Source organism: Armigeres subalbatus, chromosome 3 (genome assembly GCF_024139115.2).
Source record: "Armigeres subalbatus isolate Guangzhou_Male chromosome 3, GZ_Asu_2, whole genome shotgun sequence".
In the NCBI taxonomy this organism is placed as follows: Eukaryota; Metazoa; Arthropoda; class Insecta; order Diptera; family Culicidae; genus Armigeres; species Armigeres subalbatus.
The window spans coordinates 310,445,037-310,466,589 of NC_085141.1; the positions used below are offsets into that span (position 1 = coordinate 310,445,037).

A 21,553-nucleotide genomic window follows, 5' to 3' on the forward strand; every position below is an offset into this window, starting at 1 on the left:
AAGGAGGCTTCCAGGCCTCTTGAAAGGAGGCTTCCGGGCCTCTTGAAAGGAGGCTTCCTAGCCTCTTGACAGGAGGCTTGCGTGCCTCTTGAAAGGAGGCCTGGGCCTCTTGAAAGGAGGCTTCCGGGCCTCTTGAAAGGAAGCTTCCGGGCCTCTTGAAAGGAGGCTTGGGCCTCTTGAAAGGAGGCTTCCGGGCCTCTTGAAAGGAGGCTTGGGCCTGTTGTAAGGAGGCTTCCGGGCCTCTTGAAAGGAGGCTTCCAGGCCTCTTGAAAGGAGGCTTCCGGGCCTCTTGAAAGGAGGCTTCCAGGCCTCTTGAAGGGAGGCCTGGGCCTCTTGAAAGGAGGCTCTGAGCCTCTTGAAAGGAGGCTTGAGCTCTTGAAAGTAGGCTTCCGGGCTTCTTGAAAGTAGGTTTCCGGGACTCTTAAAAGGAGGCTCTCGGGCCTCTTGAAAAGAGGCTTCTGGGCCTCTTGAAAGCAGGACGTCTTAAAAGGAAGCTTCCTGACCTCTTGAAATGACGTTTCTGGGCCTCTTGAAAGGAGGCTCCCGGGCCTCTTGAAAGGAGGCTTCCGAGTCTCTTGAAAGGACGTTTCTGGGCCTCTTGAAATGACGTTTCTGGGCCTCTTGAAAGGAGGCTTCCGGGTCTCTTGAAAGGAGGCTTTAGGGCCTCTTGAAAGAAGGCTTCTGGGCCTCTTGAAAGAAGGCTTCCGGGCCTCTTGAAAGGAGGCTTCCGGGCCTCTTGAAAGGAGGCTTCCGGGCCTCTTGAAAGGAGGCTTCAGGGCCTCTTCAAAGGAGGCTTCGGGCCTCTTGAAAGGAGGCTTCCGGGCCTCTTGAAAGGAGGCCTGGGCCTCTTGAAAGGAGGCTTCTGGCCTCTTGAAAGGAGGCTTCCGGGCCTCTTGAAAGGAGGCCTGGGCCTCTTGAAAGGAGGCTTCCGGGCCTCTTGAAAGGAGGCTTCCGGGCCTCTTGAAAGGAGGCTTCCGGGCCTCTTGAAAGGAGGCTTGGGCCTCTTGAAAGGAGGCTTCCGGGCCTCTTGAAAGGAGGCTTCCGGGCCTCTGGAAAGGAGGCTTCGGGGCTCTTGAAAGGAGGCTTCCGGGCCTCTTGAAAGGAGGCTTCCGGGCCTCTTGAAAGGAGGCTTCCGGGCCTCTTGAAAGGAGGCTTCCGGGCCTCTTGAAAGGAGGCCTCCGGGCCCCTTGAAAGGAGGCCTCCGGGCCCCCTGAAAGGAGGCTTGGGCCTCTTGAAAGAGGCTTCCTGAGCCTCTTGTAAGGAGGCTTCGAGCCTCTTGTAAGGAGGCTTCGAGCCTCTTGTAAGGAGGCTTCCGAGCCTCTTGAAAGGAGGCTTCCGAGCCTCTTGTAAGGAGGCTTCCGAGCCTCTTGTAAGGAGGCTTCCGAGCCTCTTGTAAGGAGGCTTCCGAGCCTCTTGCAAGGAGGCTTCCGAGCCTCTTGCAAGGAGGCTTCCGAGCCTCTTGCAAGGAGGCTTCCGAGCCTCGTGTAAGGAGGCTTCCGAGCCTCGTGTAAGGAGGCTTCCGAGCCTCTTGTAAGGAGGCTTCCGAGGCTCTTGCAAGGAGGCTTCCGAGGCTCTTGCAAGGAGGCTTCCGAGTCTCTTGTGAGGAGGCTTCCGAGCCTCTTGAAAGGACGCTTCCGAGCCTCTTGAAAGGAGGCTTCCGAGCCTCTTGAAACGAGGCTTCCAAGCCTCTTGAAACGAGGCTTCCGAGCCTCTTAAAACGAGGCTTCCGAGCCTCTTGAAACGAGGCTTCCGAGCCTCTTGAAAGGAGACTCTGAGGCCTCTTGAAAGGAGGCTCTGAGCCTCTTGAAAGGAGGCTTCGAGCCTCTTGAAAGGAGGCTTCCTGAGCCTCTTGAAAGGAGGCTCTGAGCCTCTTGAAAGGAGGCTCTGAGCCTCTTGAAAGGAGGCCTGAGCCTCTTGAAAGGAGGTTTCTGAGGCCTCTTGAAAGGAGGCTTCTGAGCCTCTTGAAAGAAGGCCTGAGCCTCTTGAAAGAAGGCTTGAGCCTCTTGAACAGGCCTGAGGCCTCTTGAAAGGAGGCTTCTGAGCCTCTTGAAAGGAGGCCTGAGGCCTCTTGAAAGGAGGCTTCTGAGCCTCTTGAAAGGAGGCTTCTGAGCCTCTTGAAAGGAGGCTTCCGAGCCTCTTGAAAGGAGGCTTCTGAGCCTCTTGAAAGGAGGCCTGAGCCTCTTGAAAGGAGGCTCTGAGCCTCTTGAAAGGAGGCTTCTGAGCCTCTTGAAAGGAGGCTTCTGAGCCTCTTGAAAGGAGGCTTCTGAGCTCTTGAAAGGAGGCTTCTGAGCCTCTTGAAAGGAGGCTCTGAGCCTCTTGAAACGAGGCTTCCGAGCCTCTTGAAAGCAGCACTTTTCCGAGCACTTTTCATTTTTTTTTTCTGTGTACGAAATTGTTTTCTCACGGGGTTCACTGAGGGGGTGGGACTTATATCCGAAAATTGCCGATGTTGGTACGAATAACAAACGATAAAGTCAAAAATATCCTAAATGGCCTCCCGACCCGACAGAACCAATTGGGACTCCGTATGAACCCGAAACCGTTGAACCGATATGTCCAATCGATCGACCCTTTAAAACTGGTTGGAAATGTAAACGTTAATAGTAACGTTAAACATTTTGTCAAAATATTCATTCAAGCACATCAAAGATTCAGTCAAAGACATTACTGTATAAAACCATAACATGAAAATGATATTAAAAACTTCCTAATGATAACACCCCGTAGCATAAACGTAAAACGTTTTCACATATTCCTCCAAGTGTTGCTCCCCGCTTCTTAGAGGGCCAAAAAGTTGCTAACCGAATGATAGGAAACTTTTCGCTACGCTACCCTCCAAAACAAAAATACCCACCTACCCTGACGGATAGACTTACCTACATAGCAAGGGCGGCAAAGTAGCAACCTTGTTTGGGACAAACAAACAAACCGTTGTTGCCGAAGCAGCGACCGTTTTCTCACCAGGGAACTGCACTGGCTGAAAGCAACTTCCAGGCAATGATAACGACTTGATGAAGTGTGGATCTACATTAGGAAATGGTTCGTTCCTAGCTTTGTCGAATGTTGAGAAATGGATTGAGTTACTGTAGCGTTGAAATGGTAACAGCAAAATTGCCCTGGACTGATGAAGTAAATGTTAAAGTACATGAATGGCATAGCTCTGGATTCAGGTAGGTATTTCTTTTAAAAATAGTTACAAATAGTTAGTTAAAAATAGTTAGTCGTATGTTACCGACTATTTAAAAAATATATACTTTTAACACCTTTTAATTATTAACATCCTCAACAATTATTGATTTTCAACATTTTCTCCAATTATTACCCATCTATTGAATCGATCGATCGTCATCACAATTCAAATGTGTGAAAATTTCTCTCACACCCAAACAATTGCACAAGATTGAACACTTGCACTTTTTTCCTATCCAAATTTCCTATGAAAGCTCCTACCGTCTCTTTCGGCTGGCAAAAACACCGTAAACAAACAAGCGAAACTGACCTTGATTACCTGCTTGAACGATCCAGCCCCCCAACTGCTGCCAGAGTGGTGCAACTTTCACGGCTCGTATTTCCCCTCGAGCCACTATAATTAAAAGCCCAGTGTTTGACTCTACAACGGCTCTAGCAGCTTTGGTTCAAGCCATCCATGATGGTTGGACTCGCGACGAATAATGGTGGAAGTGCGCGGAAAGCGAACTGAAGATGGGCAAAATCATCATCGCAAACGAAATCGAATTTCACGACCCCGAAGCGAACGTATTTCAATATGCACTCCACTCAGGGATGAGTGCTCGAACGATCGATCGATCGGTGGTGTTTACCACCGTTCCCAACCCATAGCAGCACCTCGAAAAAAAAATTGGAATTGATTATTCAACAATAATTGCTGTCTCTGAAAGCTTCTTCCTGTCTCCCACTTCACCGACTAAATAGTTGCCCCTGGCCTGTGGCACTTTTCCACCACTTTCTGTCGAATTTTTGTGTCAGGAATATTACGATGGATGAAATGGCAACAAAAAATCAGTGTCCAATCCGTTAAACGAGCTGCGGCCCGGTTATGTTTGACCCCACAATGCAAAAGTATTCGCAGTACGGTATCGCATTTACGAGCTTCCGAGACGCCGATAAAATAAAACATCATTTCTTAGTAGAACCACATTTTATTATTAATAAGACTTCGGATGACAAAACTCAAATACAGTAAAATTGTATGAACAAAAGTAATTTCAATTAAAAAATAAAGTTTATAAAATGTGTCATGCATAAACTTTGTCTACCTGGAAATCAAGCGTTCATAATTGAGAAATTTACGAAGCAGTCGACATTGCAAGATTGTTGAAGCACACAGAACGAACGGTAGGGACCGGTTGAATTTCGTTGATGGCTGTTTTCGTTTCATCAGCGGGCTCTGAGTTTTGTATAATGACAACATAGAAAAGAAAAGTAGAACTAGTTTCCGAGTCCGAGTTGTTTTATAAGTTATAGCTTGGCGTAGGTTGTTTGGTTTGCATATAACTGGCGAGTCGAGGTTCTATAGATGTTGCTATAGATGATGACGATGGTCGGCAGCTCTATTAATTCCCAGCGAGAGAGACGGCAGCAGCTATAGCGCGTAATATAGACGTTTTTTTTTTGTTCGACTGTGCGGTTATTGTTGGTTTGCTGGATGGTGCCACGACAGCTCTAAGAACAAGAGAAACATAACCCGACTATTTGTATGTACGCCCGGTTTGGGGGTACGAAAAAATCGATTATGATGACCCATTTGTAGTCCTTAGTGGTTGGCTCGATGGTTTTCCCGGAGCGATTCGAATAGGAGATAATGACACCGTTTGTTTGCGTTGTCGAAGCTACTACAGACGACTAGCTCTCGAGCTAGGCTTCTTCTTTTTCGGTCTAGGCGTTAGGCTAATAAGCTTCAAATGAGCCTTCGTTGCGTTGCGTTAGCAGACTATTTTAGTTTTATTGCTGAGAAGAAGATATATTTTATCATAGAGTAATTCTTCTTTGAACCCAGATTCTATCGTTGAACAAGCACAAGAAAATGTCAAGTAATTTTAGACAATTGTAAGCATGTAGTGAAGGATGATGAAATTTAGATCTATGTCTACCCATTGACAAATATTCCTTCCTTTAACCTTTGTGGAGACACAGGGATAAACATGGTATTTTCTATGGTTTCCAAACCAAGTTTAATATTTTAAAGTCGTATATCATGTGGCTAACATGATGTAGGTAATACCTTTATAAATTTAAGCAGTTATGACTTATTCAAAGTGTCGAATTAATTCATCTAAAATTTGTAATAAAGCTGCCCCATTGAATGGTTACCATCAACCCAACATCCTAAATTGCGAAGCCACAGTAAAAGAGCTCGATTCATAATTGAAGGAACAACAGCTGTGCACAGACTGTAGAATAAAACATGAAGTTCAACACTTTGCTAACGTTTAAGTTGATTTGAGTACCACTGCGGGAAATTTATTCCCATTGCAAGGACCTCCGCAGTCTTTGCCAATGATTTAGTACATATATATGGCTGGCTATTTACATTTTATTGCTGGACTGGACGAGTCAGTGGTTGGTGATAATTCTTTTCCACAAAGCCCTTCAATCTGTGTCTATTACCCTCTCCACTGATTCAACACGACTGTAGGTGTAGCTTAGTAACAGCTCGGAGAGAAAACTCCAAAGAACGAATAAAACGTGAAATATGTTTGTCAGAGCACACACTCGAAAAATAAAACTATTTTCCGCTTATTTACCTGCTGTTCCAGCTTCTGATGTCTGCTGTTATTGATTGCACTCATGTCTGCTTCAACGGCTCTGCTCGGCACTGCTCCACCAGGATCAGTTATAGTGCTGAATGGGGACACTGCGCTCAGTCGTTCAATGCTTTGCGACACACTTTGATACTCGTGTTTTGTATCGTCACTTGATGTACCGAAACTGAATTAAAGGAGAAAAAGCACTTCCTTTACACCCAAACACCACCCAGCTAGTAGTAATATTATTGCTCTTGGTAGAATCAAACACCAGCTCGTTCGATTCGTCACTCTGCTCTACTTGCTGCAGGCATCAGCTCCTCACTATTAGGGTATTCCAATAAAACACGTTGATATGGGGACCAACTTCGAACTGAATTATAGGCACTTCCGTAGCATTTCTGTAGAATTCACAAATTTTCTAGTAACAATTTATTATTTTTCCTAAAGCATTAAATGAGGACTCATATTTACATATTAATTAATTATAAGAATAAAATAGTGTAATTTTCTGAAATTATCAAAAATAAGCGAAGACGTTTTGACTTCCAATGGAAATTGCAAGGCATGCAGAACCCAATAATGAAAGAAATAAGCAGATTGCAATAGTTTTTGCTGACTAATTTCAATCGTATTTTTCCCCTTTATTAACAAGATTTACAGCCCAAGATTGGTTCATTTTTTTATTCCTTTCTTTTATTTGGCACTTTCGGGCAACAGGGACTATGTCCAAGGGCTTGACGATCCCTCCCCAGGCCATCTGCGAGTTGTGGGACTTGCCTAGGATGTGGTGGGGTTTGACAGTGGGCCATGCTAAATTCCTATAAAAAGCTGCATGGGTTGTATACTATTTTGCCGAAAAACATTTCGCGGAATTTTTTTTCGCGGTACGACATTTTGCGGAATGTATCAACTCTCCGAAACACATTTGGCGGAATGAACCTTTTTTCCGAAAGACATTTCGCGAAATGTACCTTTTCACCGAAAATCATTCCGCGGAATGCCATTTGGCGGAATTCAGTTAGAATAATTATCATTCAAATATTTAACGATTTCTGCTTAATTACATGAAATGCAGGCCATTTTTTTTATCTTATACAAACCCGAACCCGACCCGTACTCGAGCATTTTTGCATTCGTAAACCCGTACTCGACCCGAACCCAACATAATTTTATTATTTAAGGGCACTCCTGACGGAATCCAAGTTTGAAAGTGCTCGCGTTTTCGGGGGCACACCACTCGATACGGAAGCAACGCACAACTGTCATTTTTATTTTTTCACGCATGCTGCGACGCAGCAAAGCTAAATCAACAAAAATGACAGTTGTGCGCCGCCTCCGTATCGAGTGGTGTGCCCCCGAAAACGCGAGCACTTTCAAACTTGGATTCCGTCAGGGGTGACCTTAAGCCCGCACAAAATTTTTCCCTGGAAAATTCAAACTAGACATTTTCTGGTTGTCTTTAAATTGAAAAAAAAAATGTCAGCCCAAACAAAGAACTAACCTCACAATTAACAAAACTGAATAAAATAATTTTCAGTATTTTATTTTTTAAACCCGTACCGGACCCGAACCCGATATTGTACTAATTTTTCAAACCTGAATCCGACCCAAACAAATCGGGTTCGGGTTCGATTCGAGTTGCGAGTTTCAAAACCTGAAGCCCCACCATATCTACTGCCCGGTATAAGGCGAAAGGAGTTGCTAATGTCTTCTTTCAAAGAACACGTCTTCCCGGTATAAGGCGAAGGGAAGTATCAGGTATCAGAACGTCGGCTCAGGAGGCACGTTCCCCTCAATTTGGGAGATTTGTGCCATCGCCTTCACTGGCCTTTCTCATCATTCACCTGACGGAAAAGGAAGAGAAAAGGGGAAAGGAAGAGGAAGTGAAGTTGGAAAGGAGAATGGAACCATTTATAGGAAAGCCAATTATGTAGACGCATTCAGCAAGGGACTAAAGAGAGGTGTCACAAAAACATAGAGGACGTAACAATGGACGAACGTCAAAGACGAAACATAGAGTGCACTGTGAAAAACGCATAATGCGAATCCATATAGGTGACAATCACAAAGTACATTGTAAAAATCGCATAATGCGAATCCATATAGGTGGCAATTTGTTGAAAACTAAGTAAAACACATATTCATAACCCCAATCCTTTTGAACCTCACGTTGAGATTGAACAAGAGTAGCCGAACCCGAACGTCAAGAACGAAACACAGAGTACATTGTGAAAAACGCATAATGCGAATCCATATAGGTAACATACACAAAGTACATTGTAAAAAAAAATGCATAATGCGAATCGATATAGGTGACAATTTGTTCAAAACTAAGTAAAACACATATTCATAACCCCACTCTTATTTAACCTCACGTTGAGATTGAACAAGAGTAACCGAAGCCGAACGTCAAGGACGAGACACAGAGTACACTGTGAAAAACGCATAATGCGAATCCATATAGGTGACAATTTGTTGAAAACTAAGTAAAATACATATCCATAACCCCACTCTTATTTAACCTCACGTTGAGATTGAACAAGAGTAGCCAAAGACGAACGTCAAGGACGAGACACACAGTACACTGTGAAAAACGCATAATGCGAATCCATAAAGGTAACATACACAAAGTACATTGTGAAAAAAAAAACTCATAATGCGAATCCATATAGGTGACAATTTGATGAAAAAAACTAAATTAAAAAAAACCATTTTCATAACCCCACCCTTATTCAACCTCAAGGTGAGATTAAACAAGAGTAGCTGAAGCCAAACATCAAAGACGAAACACAGATTACACTTTGAAAAACGTATAATACGAATCCATATAGGTGACAAACACAAAGTACATTGTAAAAAAAAACGCATAATGCGAATCCATATAGGTGAAAATTTGTTGAAAAACTAAGTAAAAACATTCATAATCCCACCCTTATTCAAACTCAAGTTAAGATTAAACAAGAGTAGCTGAAGACGAAACACAGAGTACACTGTGAAAAAACACGTAATGCGAATCCATATAGGTAACATACACAAAGCACATTGTAAAAAACGCATAATGCGAATCCATATAGGTAACATACATGATGCACATTGTAAAAAACGCATAATGCGAATCCATATAGGTGACAATTTGTTGAAAACTAAGTAAAACACATATTCATAACCCATAAGAGTGGGGTTCACGATGAGGTTGAATAAGAGTAGCCGATTATCTCGGAGAAGTAAAAAGTCAACTACGCCATAGCTCCGGTTAGCGCAGCGAGGGCTAAAATACTGTGAAGGGGGCCCTGGTGCTTCACAGGCTCCGTTTGCGGTTAGGTTCTTATTAGACCCCCCTAACCATTCATTCGTAGGCACGGTAAGCATAAAGCCGCATCACACCGAGAATTAGGGGTCACCTGTATGGTGGACTTTTACCACTGGAACAGGCAATCCGTACACACTTAACTCATTTCACCGTATTCGGTAAATTTTACCGAAATCTCAACAGCAGAACTGTTCGGTAATTCATTTTACAGACTTTTTGTAATTTTTTCCATTGCTCAATTGTCAAAATCACCGAAAATCAGTTAAATTATTTACCGAACAGTTCTGCTGTTGAGATTTCGGTAAAATTTTACCGAATTCGGCGATTTATTTTAAGTGTGTAATGTTATTCTTAGCCAGATAACCAGCTGCCGACACCACACGGCTATCTAGGCTGTTCGTGGAGAGAAGTTGACATTGACTTTACGTCAACTCTCAATGTGGCCGAACAGCTTTCAAAACCTGAAACCCCACCATATCTACTGCCCGGTATAAGGCGAAAGGAGTTGCTAATGTCTTCTTTCAAAGAACACGTCTTCCCGGTATAAGGCGAAGGGAGAAGTAACGCCTTCTTTAAATGGATGCATCTGCCTGGTATAAGGCGAAGGGAGGGGCAATGTCTTCTTCAAATGGATTTTTTAAATCTGCCTAGTAAAGGCGAAAGGAGTTGATAATGCCTTCTTTAAAAGAACGCGTATGCCCGGTATAAGGCGAAGTGCGGTGTAACGCCTTCTTCAAATTGAAGCATCTGCCCGGTATAATGTGAAAGGAGTTGATAATGCCTTCTTTAAAAGAATGCGTCTGCCCGGTTTAAGGCGAAGGCATAGGTAACGCCTTCTTTAAATGGTATAAGGCGATAGGAGCTGATAATGCCTTCTTTAAAAGAATGTGTCTGCGGTATAAGGCAAAGGCAGAGGTAACGCCTTCTTCAAATGGATGCATCTGCCCGGTATAGAGGGAAGGTGGGGTAACGTCTTCTTTAAATGGATGCATCTGCCCGGTATAAGGCGAAATGAGTTGATAATGCCTTCTTTAAATAAACGCGTGTGCCCGGTATAAGGCGAAAGGAGGGGTAATGTCTTCTTTAAATGGATGTATCTGCCCGGTATAAGGTACAATTGAAATTTTGAAAACTGCTTCTAAGTATTCTGGGAGGCCTTCCTTAGCCGTGCGGGAAGATGCGTGGCTGCCAAGCAAGACTATGCTGAAGGAGGCTTGGTTCAATATCTGGCCCGGTTCAGGAAATTTATCGAAAAATTTGTTTCGGCTTTTTAGGTAGAAAAGATTTAACGTGTTAATCTCGTGTTCAACGAATTAAAAAAAATGGTAACCTGGCTTAGAAACCTCGCAAGTAATAATTCTAGGAATGCTGAATGAACAAAGGCTATTATTATTAATATTCCGCGAAATGGTGCATTCCGCGAAATGGTACATTCCGCCAAAAGTCATTCGGCGAAAAGGTACAAACCGCCAAATGTCGTACCGCGAAAAGTTACAAACCGCCAGATGTTATTCCGCGAAATGTTCAACCGCGAAACTGAATTCCGCGAAATAGTTTTCGGTGAAATGTTATACAATCAGCTGCATGTATCCGTAAGTAGGCCCCGCCAAAGCGACCGTGCGCCGCTCAAAGCGCACAATCCCAAGTCCTGGTATCAGGTGGGACGCAAAACAGCCCTGACACGACGGCCCTCCGACGAGACAGGAGGTTTGCGCAGGCCCAATAAGCCCCTGGAAAAACGACTCGATATAATCGGCAAAGACCTAGGCGACGAATAAAGGATCACGATTGGAAGCTTGGAACATGGAACTGCAAGTCGCTAGGTTTCGCATGTTGCGACAGGATGATCTACGATGAATTACATCCCCGCAACTTCGACGTCGTGGCGCTGCAGGAGATTTGCTGGACAGGACAGAAAGTGTGGAAAAGCGGGCATCGAGCGACTACCTTCTACCAAAGCTGTGGCACCACAAACGAGCTGGGAACCGGCTTTATAGTGCTGGGTAAGATGCGCCAACGTGTGATTGGGTGGCAGCCAATCAACGCAAGGATGTGCAAGCTGAAGATAAAAAGCCGTTTCTTCAACTATAGCATCATCAACGTGCACTGCTTACACGAAGGGAGACCCGACGACGAGAAAGAAGCGTTCTACGCACAGCTGGAGCAGACATACGATGGATGCCCACTGCGGGACGTCAAAATCGTCATCGGTGACATGAACGTAGGAAGGGAGGAAATGTATAGACCGGTCATCGGACCGGATAGTCTGCACACCGAATGACAACGGCCAATGATGCATAAACTTTGCAGCCTCCCGCGGAATTGTAGTCCGAAGCACCTTCTTTCCCCGCAAAAAATATCCACAAGGCCACATGAAGATCACCTAACCAAGAAACGGAAAACCAAATCGACCACGTTCTAAACGACGGTAAATTCTTCTCCGACATCACGAACGTCCGCACTTACCGCAGTGCGAATATTGAATCCGACCACTACCTCGTTGCAGTATGCCTGCGCTCAAAACTCTCGACGGTGTACAATACGCGTCGAAGTCGGACGCCGCGGCTTAATATTGGGCGGCTACAAGACGGTAGACTAGCCCAAGAATACGCGCAGCAGCTGGAAGTGGCACTCCCAACGGAGGAGCAGCTAGGCGCAGCGTCTCTTGAAGATGGCTGGAGAGATATTCGATCCACCATTGGTAGCACCGCAACCGCTGCACTTGGCACGGTGCCCCCGGATCAGAGAAACGACTGGTATGACGGCGAATGTGAGCAGTTAGTAGAAGAGAAGAATGCAGCATGGGCGAGATTGCTGCAACACCGTACGAGGGCGAACGAGGCACGATATAAACAGGCGCGGAACAGACAAAACTCGAACACACGAAAGTTGTATGAGAAGTTGAACCGTTCACGTAAGGGCCACGTGCCACAGCCTGATATGTGTGAGGACATAAACGGGAACCTTCTTACGAACGAGCGTGAGGTGATCCAAAGGTGGCGGCAGCACTACGAAGAGCACCTGAATGGCGATGTGGCAGACGAAGATGGCGGTACGGCGATGGACCTGGGGGAAAGCGCGCAGGACATTATTCTACCGGCTCCGGATCTCCAGCAAATCCAGGGGGAGATTGGCCGGCTGAAGAACAACAAAACCCCTGGGGTTGACCAACTACCAGGAGAGCTATTTAAACACGGTGGTGAGGCACTGGCTAGAGCACTGCACTGGGTCATTACGAAGATTTGGGAGGAGGAACTTTTGCCGCAGGAGTGGATGGAAGGTGTCGTGTGTCCCAAAAAGGGCGATAAGCTGGATTGTAGCAACTACCGCGCAATCACATTGCGGAACGCCGCCTACAAGGTACTTCCCAAAATTTTATGCCGTCGACCAGCACCAAATGCAAGGGAGTTCGTGAGGCAGTACCAAGCGGGGTTTTATGGGCGAACGCTCCACCACGGACCAGGTGTTCGCCATTCGCCAGGTACTGCAGAAATGCCGCGAATACAACGTGTCCACACATCATCTATTCATCGACTTGAAAGCTGCATATGATACAATTGATCGGGACCAGCTAAGGCAGCTAATGCACGAACACGGATTTCCGGATAAACTGACATGGTCGATCAAAGCGACGATGGATCGGGTGATGTGCGTAGTTCAAGTTTCAGGGGCATTCTCGAGTCCCTTCGAAAGGGCTACGCAGAGGGTTACGGCAAGGTGATGGTCTTTCGTGTCTGATATTCAACATCGCTTTGGAAGGGGTAATACGAAGAGCAGGGATTGACACGAGTGGTACGATTTTCACGAAGTCCGTCCAGTTATTTGGTTTCGCCGACGACATTGATATCATGGCACGTAACTTTGAGAAGATGGAGGAAGCCTACATCAGACTGAAGAGGGAAGCCAAGCGGATCGGACTAGTCATCAACACGTCGAAGACGAAGTACATGATAGGAAGAGGTTCAAGAGAAGATAATGTGAGCCACCCACCGCGAGTTGGCATCGGTGGTGACGAAATCGAGGTGGTAGAAGAATTTGTGTACTTGGGCTCACTGGTGACTGCCGAAAATGATACCAGCAGAGAAATTCGGAGACGTATAGTGGCTGGAAATCGTACATACTTTGGACTCCGCAAGACGCTCCGATCGAATAGAGTTCGCCGCCGTACCAAACTGACAATCTAAAAAACGCTCATTAGACCGGTAGTCCTCTACGGACACGAGACCTGGACGATGCTCGTGAAGGACCAACGCGCACTCGGAGTTTTCGAAAGGAAAGTGCTGCGTACCATCTATGGTGGGGTGCAGATAGCGGACGGTACGTGGAGGAGGCGAATGAACCACGAGTTGCATCAGTTGTTGGGAGAACCATCCATCGTTCACACCGCGAAAATTGGACGACTGCGGTGTCCCGGGCACGTAGCCAGAATGTCGGACAATAATCCGGTGAAAATGGTTCTCGACAACGATCCGACGGGCACAAGAAGGCGAGGTGCGCAGCGGGCAAGGTGGATCGATCAGGTGGAAGATGACTTGCGGACCCTCCGTACACACTTAAAATTCTAAGTTTACCGACTGCCGAGAATCCAACAGCCGAGATATTGGTAATAATTTCGACGAATTTCGGTAAAATTTTTACCGAGATTTCGGTAAACTTTACCGAGTGATCGGTAATCGTTACCGAGATCTCGGCAAAAAATCAACTTTGCCGAATTTCGGCAAAATATTGACGAAATTTCGGTAAAGAAATTACCGAATTTCAGTAAAAAATATTACCAAGATCTCGGCTGTTGGAATCTCGGCAAAAATTTTGCCGAGGTCTACAAAATAATTTAAGTGTGTAGACTGCGTGGTTGGCGACGTGTAGCCATGGACCGAGCCGAATGGAGAAGACTCTTATATACCGCACAGGCCACTTCGGCCTTAGTCTGAATAAATAAATAAATAATAATTATCTTCAAACGGCAAGTAAACTGGTAGAAATTGCGAAACCAATTCCCGTTCAAATATCGGAGTTCTGCTGGCATCAACTATGATTCCAAACAGACTGCGCAGGTTTTCACAATTGATACTACTTTATACTACGGGATCCTTCCGTCCAGAACGGCACTAAATTTAATAAATCTCGCTTGACTTTTCAAAAGGACCTAAGTAACATTTTTTCATGATTTTTTCATGAAAAAAATATACTTAGGTCCTTTTGAAAAGTTAAGCGAGAAATCTATGACCCATCGCGAGATTCGGAAAAAATGAAAAATTCAGGAGAAGCACGCCCAGCAAAAAAACATGACATGCGGTCACTAGGATACCACCTTTTCACCTCAACCCATGTATTGTTTTTTCTTGAATTCTCTGGAAATCTTCCCCCCAAATATTTCGGATAAAGTCTTCTTCAGGAATTCTGGGAACTCGTTATACAAAAATTTCGGAACATTCTTCAAATCTTCTCCTATGAATAATAAGGCATTCCTTACTTAAAAAAGTTCCTTCTACAAGAATTACAGTTAAATTCTTATTCAAGAGCTCTGGCGGGGTGGTTTATTTACTCACACATTTAATTCACTCCCAGAATTCCTCATCTATTAGTTTTAGTAATTGTGTCTTAGAATCACTGGATGAGGAACTCCTGTAAAATGTCCTTTATCAGTTCCTGAAAATTTCCTTAGGATCCTGCTGGAATTCTCTCATCTGAATTTTTAGTTGGCGTTACATCCCCAAATCACACTAGGAATTACAACACACCCTCCTGGACGAACTATTGAAGAATTCAGGAAAAATTTCTCGACAAATTACTGGAGGAGACCGTGAACAAATTTTTGAAGGAACCTTAGGAGATTCTACTTTACAATAATATAAATTTACTCATTAGCGGCAAAAACACAAAAAAGTGCTCCTATGCAAACTGTGAAACAAAAACACTTCGAATTACGTTGGTACATGGGCGGCTTAATGCCCCAACAACATCAGTATAGATGTCGATTTAACTTTTGAATTTATGGAGTTTGATTATAAGTATTGATTTTGAAAACAACATAGTGTGGAGAATTATTAGCAATTTGTTTATTCAAAACTTTTGGAAGGAAAACTAATAATTAAATACATAATCAGAATTGCTTTGTTTCTAACTATAAGGCCGTTATTTACTCAAGTAAATGTAGGGTATTTATAGATTTCTTATTGATGATAGTATTTAAAATTTAAAAATTCAATATAATAATAAAATCCGATGATTCCTTAAGAAATTCCTCCGGAGATTCCTCTAGGAATTTCTCCGGAGATTCCTCTAGGAATTCATCCAGAAATTCCTCCAGGAATTCATTCAGAAATTCCTTCAGGAACTCATCCAGAATTTCTTCCGGAAAATTTCTCCAGAAATACCTCCAGCTATCCCTCCAGGAATTCCTCCGGAAATTCCTTCGAAAATTGCTCCAGGAATTCCTCCGGAAATTGCTCCAGGAATTCCTCTGGAGATTCTTCCTTGAGTACAACCAGAAATTCTTCAGAATTTCTTCCAGGAATTCATCCAGAAATTCCTCCGGATAATCCTCCAGGAGTTCTTCCTGAAATTCTTCCAGGTATTCCTCCAAGAATTCTTCCAGGAATCCCTCCAAGAACTCCTCCGATAATCCCTCCAAAAATTCGTTCAATTATTCCTCCACGAATTCCTTCAGTAATTCCTCTTGAAGCTCTTCCAAGAATTCCTTCTGAAATTAATCCTTGAATTCCTCCTTAAATCCCAGGAATTCCTTCGAAATTCTTTTAGGAATTCCTCCGGAAATTCCTCCAGGCATTCCTCCGGAAGTTCCACCAGGAGAATCCCACCGTGAATTCCTCTAGTAATCCCTTCGGAAGTTCCTCTAGCAATTTCTCCAGTAATCCCTCCGGAAGTTCCTCCCGAAATCCATCCATCCCTCCAATTCCTTTAGTAATTCCTCCAGTGATCCTTCCGAGAATTCCTCCAGTAATCTTTCCGGGAATTCCTTCAGGAATCCCTCCGGGAATTCCTTCAGGAATCCCTCCGGGAATTTCTTTTATAGTTCGTAATCGTATCCCAGGTAATCATTAGCACTTTATATCGCCTTTTGGTTTTATAGGGATTTTATAGCCAGTATAAATCTTGTTAGCTCTGTAATAACGTTATAATCGCATGTACGACTTCTTCAAATGCTCACAGCTACTTCTAGAAAAAGGCTTAAATTCTTGGGTCGGTTAATCGTGGGTGAAAATTATCGCGTCGTCTAATCAGGTAATTACTGCTCCATGATTAAATAAATATCTCTGAGGATCTCGAAGCCTTGAAAACCTTCATGAACTTTTACAAGCATTTTGAGAAAATTAAAATTTACCTGATAATCCTATAGTTATTACTACTCATGTCACAGCATATGCAAATCCGAATTCGAACTGTTTCAGAACATTAGAACTGTGAACAAATTGTTCAAAGGAGCTAAACATTGGGCTTTGTGATTTTCTCCCTGGCCTCCCCCCTGAATTCCCGGACTTTCCCTGACATTCCAGGTTCAAATTGCAATTCCTTGACTTTCCCTGCCTTTCAAGATTTTTCCAGGTAGTCGACACCCTGAATTGCTAAATGAATTTTCCGGAAAAAAAAACTTTTAAAAATCAAGTTATGCTATAAAATATTATGAAAAATATGGGCACGGAATTTGAGATTATTAAAATAAAATATGGGGACGATCAGTCTCTCATTTTAATACATACATTTATTCATAACACTTAGCATTTATTAGTGAACTATTTTATTCTTCAACCGTCTAAGACGAATTAAGTACTGTTGTTATCTTTGCAGATACGTATTTCGACCACAACTGTGTGGTCGAAATACGTATCTGCAAAGATAACGAAAATTAACTGGTGGAATTAAATGGACAGTACTTAATTCGTCTTAGACGGTTGAATACATTCCACTAAAAGAGTTTTATATATTTTTCTGAAAATATTTTATTCTTGTTTTGTGAACACATAACCAATCACTAACGGTGTACTCGGACTACGTTTTTTTAGCCTCGGATGCCATTACAAAATCTTCATTCTCGAACGCTTTATTGGTGCTGATAGCCATGTCAACGTGTAACGGTTCTAACCAACATCCAGCTCGTTTTGGCCAAACAACTATTCATTTCCGATAGAACCTTCGATTCAGATCTTGAATTTTGTTCACCTCAACACGACAATTTTGATACTTCCGGAAGCTTCCCCCGAAGGCTTCGGGGGTGACCACAAACCAAAATATCCACAGAAACATATCCGGATATCATAATCCCACTTGCCAAATGCTGAAGTTTGATACCGTCGTCGGGGGTGACAATGGGTCATCGCTCTCACAGACAGTATGAGGGTCGGATAACAAAATCCTTCGAAAATGTCTCTCATAATTTAGTTTTCTTGCCCCCAAGTACATTCAATCTATTCTACAAGCATCCTAAGTACTTGAATCAATGACCCATTCTCACCCCCATTTGACCCATTGTCACTCCCGACATGGCCAATAATATTTCCGGAATCATAATTTGAAGTCAAGATTCACTTTGTTTTCCCAAATGCTGAAGTTTGATACCCATATTGCACAAAATTGCCTAGGAGCGATAATATAGAACTGGCCATTTTGGGACCGGTTCCCAAAGGGTCACTTCAAAGAAACCTGTTGTTTGCCATTTCTGGAACAAATATCACCATGATTTTTGGTTTTGATATAATCTCTATATACAAATCTACATAAAAGGTATGAATAGAGACGAAATAACGATATTTTGATAGACTTATATCACCAAAAAAAGGAAGTTGTTATTAAATTTACTGCATCTGACCCAGTGACCCATCGGAATAACTCCGGATAGGAAGACCGCATCAAAAGTTTCAACATGTATTCTGAATTCCGGGATCCGTACGAGCAGAACAGGCCAATACGACAAAAAATGACGAAATGGCAGCAATTTGACTTATTTTCCTTCCCTGAGGCCGATACGGGTTAAAAAATGTTTTCAATCTATTCTAAGAATCTAAGAATCCCTCACGCACAAATATTTCGTTTCCATTTTCATTTGTTTCGAATCTAACAAAAACAGGTACATACATGCATCATATTAATTGGCATTTTACATTATGTTCAAACTTCATTAAACGGAGCATGTAAGTACGTTCTTGGAATTAACGAGATTAAAAAAAAAAATTATCTAAAACGAAAGCATGTTAGTGAGAGTAATGGTTCCACTGAATCTTGCGTTATGGGTTTTTATCAGTCACGTTTAGAACTCAAAAATTATTTCCCGACATATTTTTCAATAATTCTCAACGGTAAAGATCGGTTTCCGTCATCCAGAATTGGGGAGCATAATTTGGAAATCAAAATCCAACCCTGTCAGAATCAAGATAACGGGTAAAACGATACCATCCCGTCGGATTATTCTAAGAATTTTAGAAAAAGAATCCTATCACACACAGCACGATTTAGCAATAAAAGAAAACACCTCCAAAACCATAAATGATCGTTCACTAATTACGTAACCATATATCAGGGAAGGGAGAGTCTGTCCTTTTCTTACTCTTCATATAAACAAAAAATTATTTGTATGAGAAAAAATTTTCTAACGGCGGCGGCGGCTTAGCCGGCGCCACGCCGCGGTTGCTCTCGGCGGCGACGGCGGCGGCTCGGATCGGCGCGGTACAAAATTATCGTTCAAACTTTTCGTCGGTGGATGACGATAAATGCCTTCGTTAAATATTTAGCGTTTCTCGTGCCCGTTTCGCTATAAGTTTTATTTATATTGTACAAAGGCTGTCAAGTACTCCTTCAGGAATACCATGAGAAGAATCACCTAAGGTTCCTTCAAAATTCAGTGATTTCTCCAGAAATTCTTCTTGAACTTTCTTCATGAATTCTTCTATAGTTCGTCCAGGAGGGCGCGTAATTCCTATTGAGAACACTAGCAAAAAATCTGAACTGTGGCTTCCTTTTTGGTATTTTCATATGTCTATGAGTATAATCGTGTTAGTTTTATGACACAGGAATGCATAAATGGTGAGTCTACTTAGAGACCTAACAATTAACTGTGGAAGTGCTTAATATACACTAAGCTGCGACACGGCAATGTTCAAATGGGAGATGTAATGTCCATCAAAAAGTTCAGATGAGAGAATTCCAGCAGGACATACGTGAGAATCCTACAGAAATTTTCTGGAATTTTTCCATGTGTTTCTTATCCAGAAAATCTAAGACACCTATTATTTATTCCTCAGAACTTCAGGATAAGGGAATCCCCAAAACTCATAGATAAGGAATTCTTGGAGTGAATTAAAAATCCGGGAGAGTAAAACCCCCTAGAATTCTTGGATAAGAGTCTCACAGTAATACTTGGATCTTTTAGAAGTCACGTCGAAGGAATTTTCTATTTTCCATAGGAGAAAATTTCTTCATTATTCGTGAGGGAAAAAATCCCCAGAGTTATCAGAGAGAAGAATTATCTGGTCTATGGCGAGTAATTCGCTAGGAACATAGGAGGATATATTTTTCCAAATTCCTGAAGGAGAAATTACTCTTAATTTCTGGGGAAGAGATTTCTCTAAATTCGAGCGAGAGGGATTTTGGAGAGGGCATTCCTAAAAATTTCTTAATGAGAATTCCGGAAAATTTACGTAGAAGGAATTCTTGTAGGATGAAATTCCCCGAGTTTCTGAAGAAGACATTCTCCAACAATTCTAAAGCAAGAATATTTCACAATTCTTGTATATTAGGGTTAAGTTGAGAAGGTAGGCTCCAGTTTAGAATTCCTGAGAAAGAATTTGTACGGAATTCAAGAAAAAATCCAGTCTGGACCAAATTTCACAAAAATTCTTGGAGGAAGAATTCTCCATAATATCTGAAGGGGTACAGGGAACATCCTCAGAACTCATAATTTCTTAGGCAGAAAAAACCTTGCATTCTTGTAATATGAGTTTCCTAGAATTCCTGAAGGAAGGATTGCACAGAATTAAAGAAAAAGTGGTTTCCAAAATTCTCAAAGGGGCAATTTCTCAAAATTGAATGCATATTCTTCAGAATTCCAGTGAAAAGACTCGCTGATAGCGGAGTTTTCAGAAATGAGTTTTCCAGAACTCCGAGAGAAGATTTTTTTTAGAAAAATGGTACTAAGAGCACTTTCTGGTTTGGTACCAGTTATGTAAAAAGGTGCTCGCTAATATTTCTAACTATTTTTTGTGAAATGGTTCAATGGTGGTTTTGTCATTGCCAGAAATGCTACCATATCCGGTGAATCAGTGGCGTAGCGAGAAAATTTTGCTTGGGGCTCCTTTATTAAGTTCCATCAAACAACTGAGGCGTAAAGGTGTGTAAGTCACAAAAAGTTAGTTTTGAGAGAAAAATGGGTGCAAAGTCTTTCAATATTTTTTCGCTTCATACAAATTGTATGAAAGTTCAAAAAATCACCTATTTTCTGTGAATTCTCATATTTTTTCTAAACATTGTACTATGTCAAGACATTGCCGCAAAGAATCAAAGCATTTTTTGCTATAGTAACACAATTTTGACCAAAATGTCACTTACACCCCTCTGCTTCTAACCCCGTCAACTGAGAGTTACGATTCTGCTCGACATAATGATCTCCGTCGTTAAAATACAATGACTTACAATCTTTCGGTTTCCTAAGCTTCTTTCGAGCAAATTAAAAAATAAACACAACGTATCGTTCTCCAATTTTCACGAACAATAAGAAAGGAGTTGTCCCTACCGACATAGAATAAAAATGGATATTCCTTCAACATTTATTGCATCCCAGTTCATATAAGAATTCCCTGGAGTATAGGTCTTGACTTGACCTCCTTGAGAGCTGCAAGCTTTTTGAATCGTTTATGCTGATTGTGTTCCGTAGAATTAAATTGTATGAGCGTCCAAGAATTCCCTGGAGTTTAGGCCTTATGGTCTGCACGTGTATCCTAACGGAAACGGATGTTATCTGTTTTTGAAAATTGACAATGTACCTTGTAATCTGTAGAACTTTTTAAAAGTAGCAAACATTCAAAGTAGTAAAAAGTAGCAAAAAAACTTTCTGAAAGTAGCAAATAGATCTTTCGCTATGCGTATTGATCTTGAGACATGTACTCCAATTCTAGAAAATCTTGAGTGACTTGGAATGGAACAGGCATTCAATTGACCTTCACAGGTGTGTCGTTTTTATTGCTTTAGTCGATTATTTTACTTATTTAAGGTCAACTTTTCCAAAGAACTCAAATTTTTCAAATCCTTTAACTAATTTAAAAATCAAAAACAAAACATGGAAAAGTGCTGCACGTAAGAACCTGAAGAATTGAACTTCTTGGATTACCTGTAATGAAACATATGTTGAAGATATGTCCAATTTGGTTCAAGATCGGTCAAATGTTAAGCCAAACTTGAAAACAGCATTTTTTCGATTATTGTTTTAATTTTTAAAAATAGTTGGAATCGTAAAAAAATGATTCTT

At 42.4% G+C, this 21,553-nt stretch overlaps 1 protein-coding gene across 10 annotated transcripts in view; it reads right to left on the minus strand.

The window, feature by feature from the left end:
- LOC134225235 (protein king tubby 1) overlaps nucleotides 1-21,553 on the minus strand; it is a 119,627-nt gene that overhangs the window by 95,275 nt on the left and 2,799 nt on the right. For 6 of the 10 annotated variants that reach the window (XM_062705130.1, XM_062705131.1, XM_062705137.1 and 3 more), the window contains exon 2: nucleotides 5,766-5,949. In XM_062705130.1, coding sequence (XP_062561114.1) covers nucleotides 5,766-5,949 — 184 coding nt within the window. Of the gene's footprint in view, nucleotides 1-5,765; nucleotides 6,090-21,553 lie in introns of all 10 variants that reach the window. The other 4 variants (XM_062705138.1, XM_062705134.1, XM_062705133.1 and 1 more) reach the window with 1 other exon arrangement.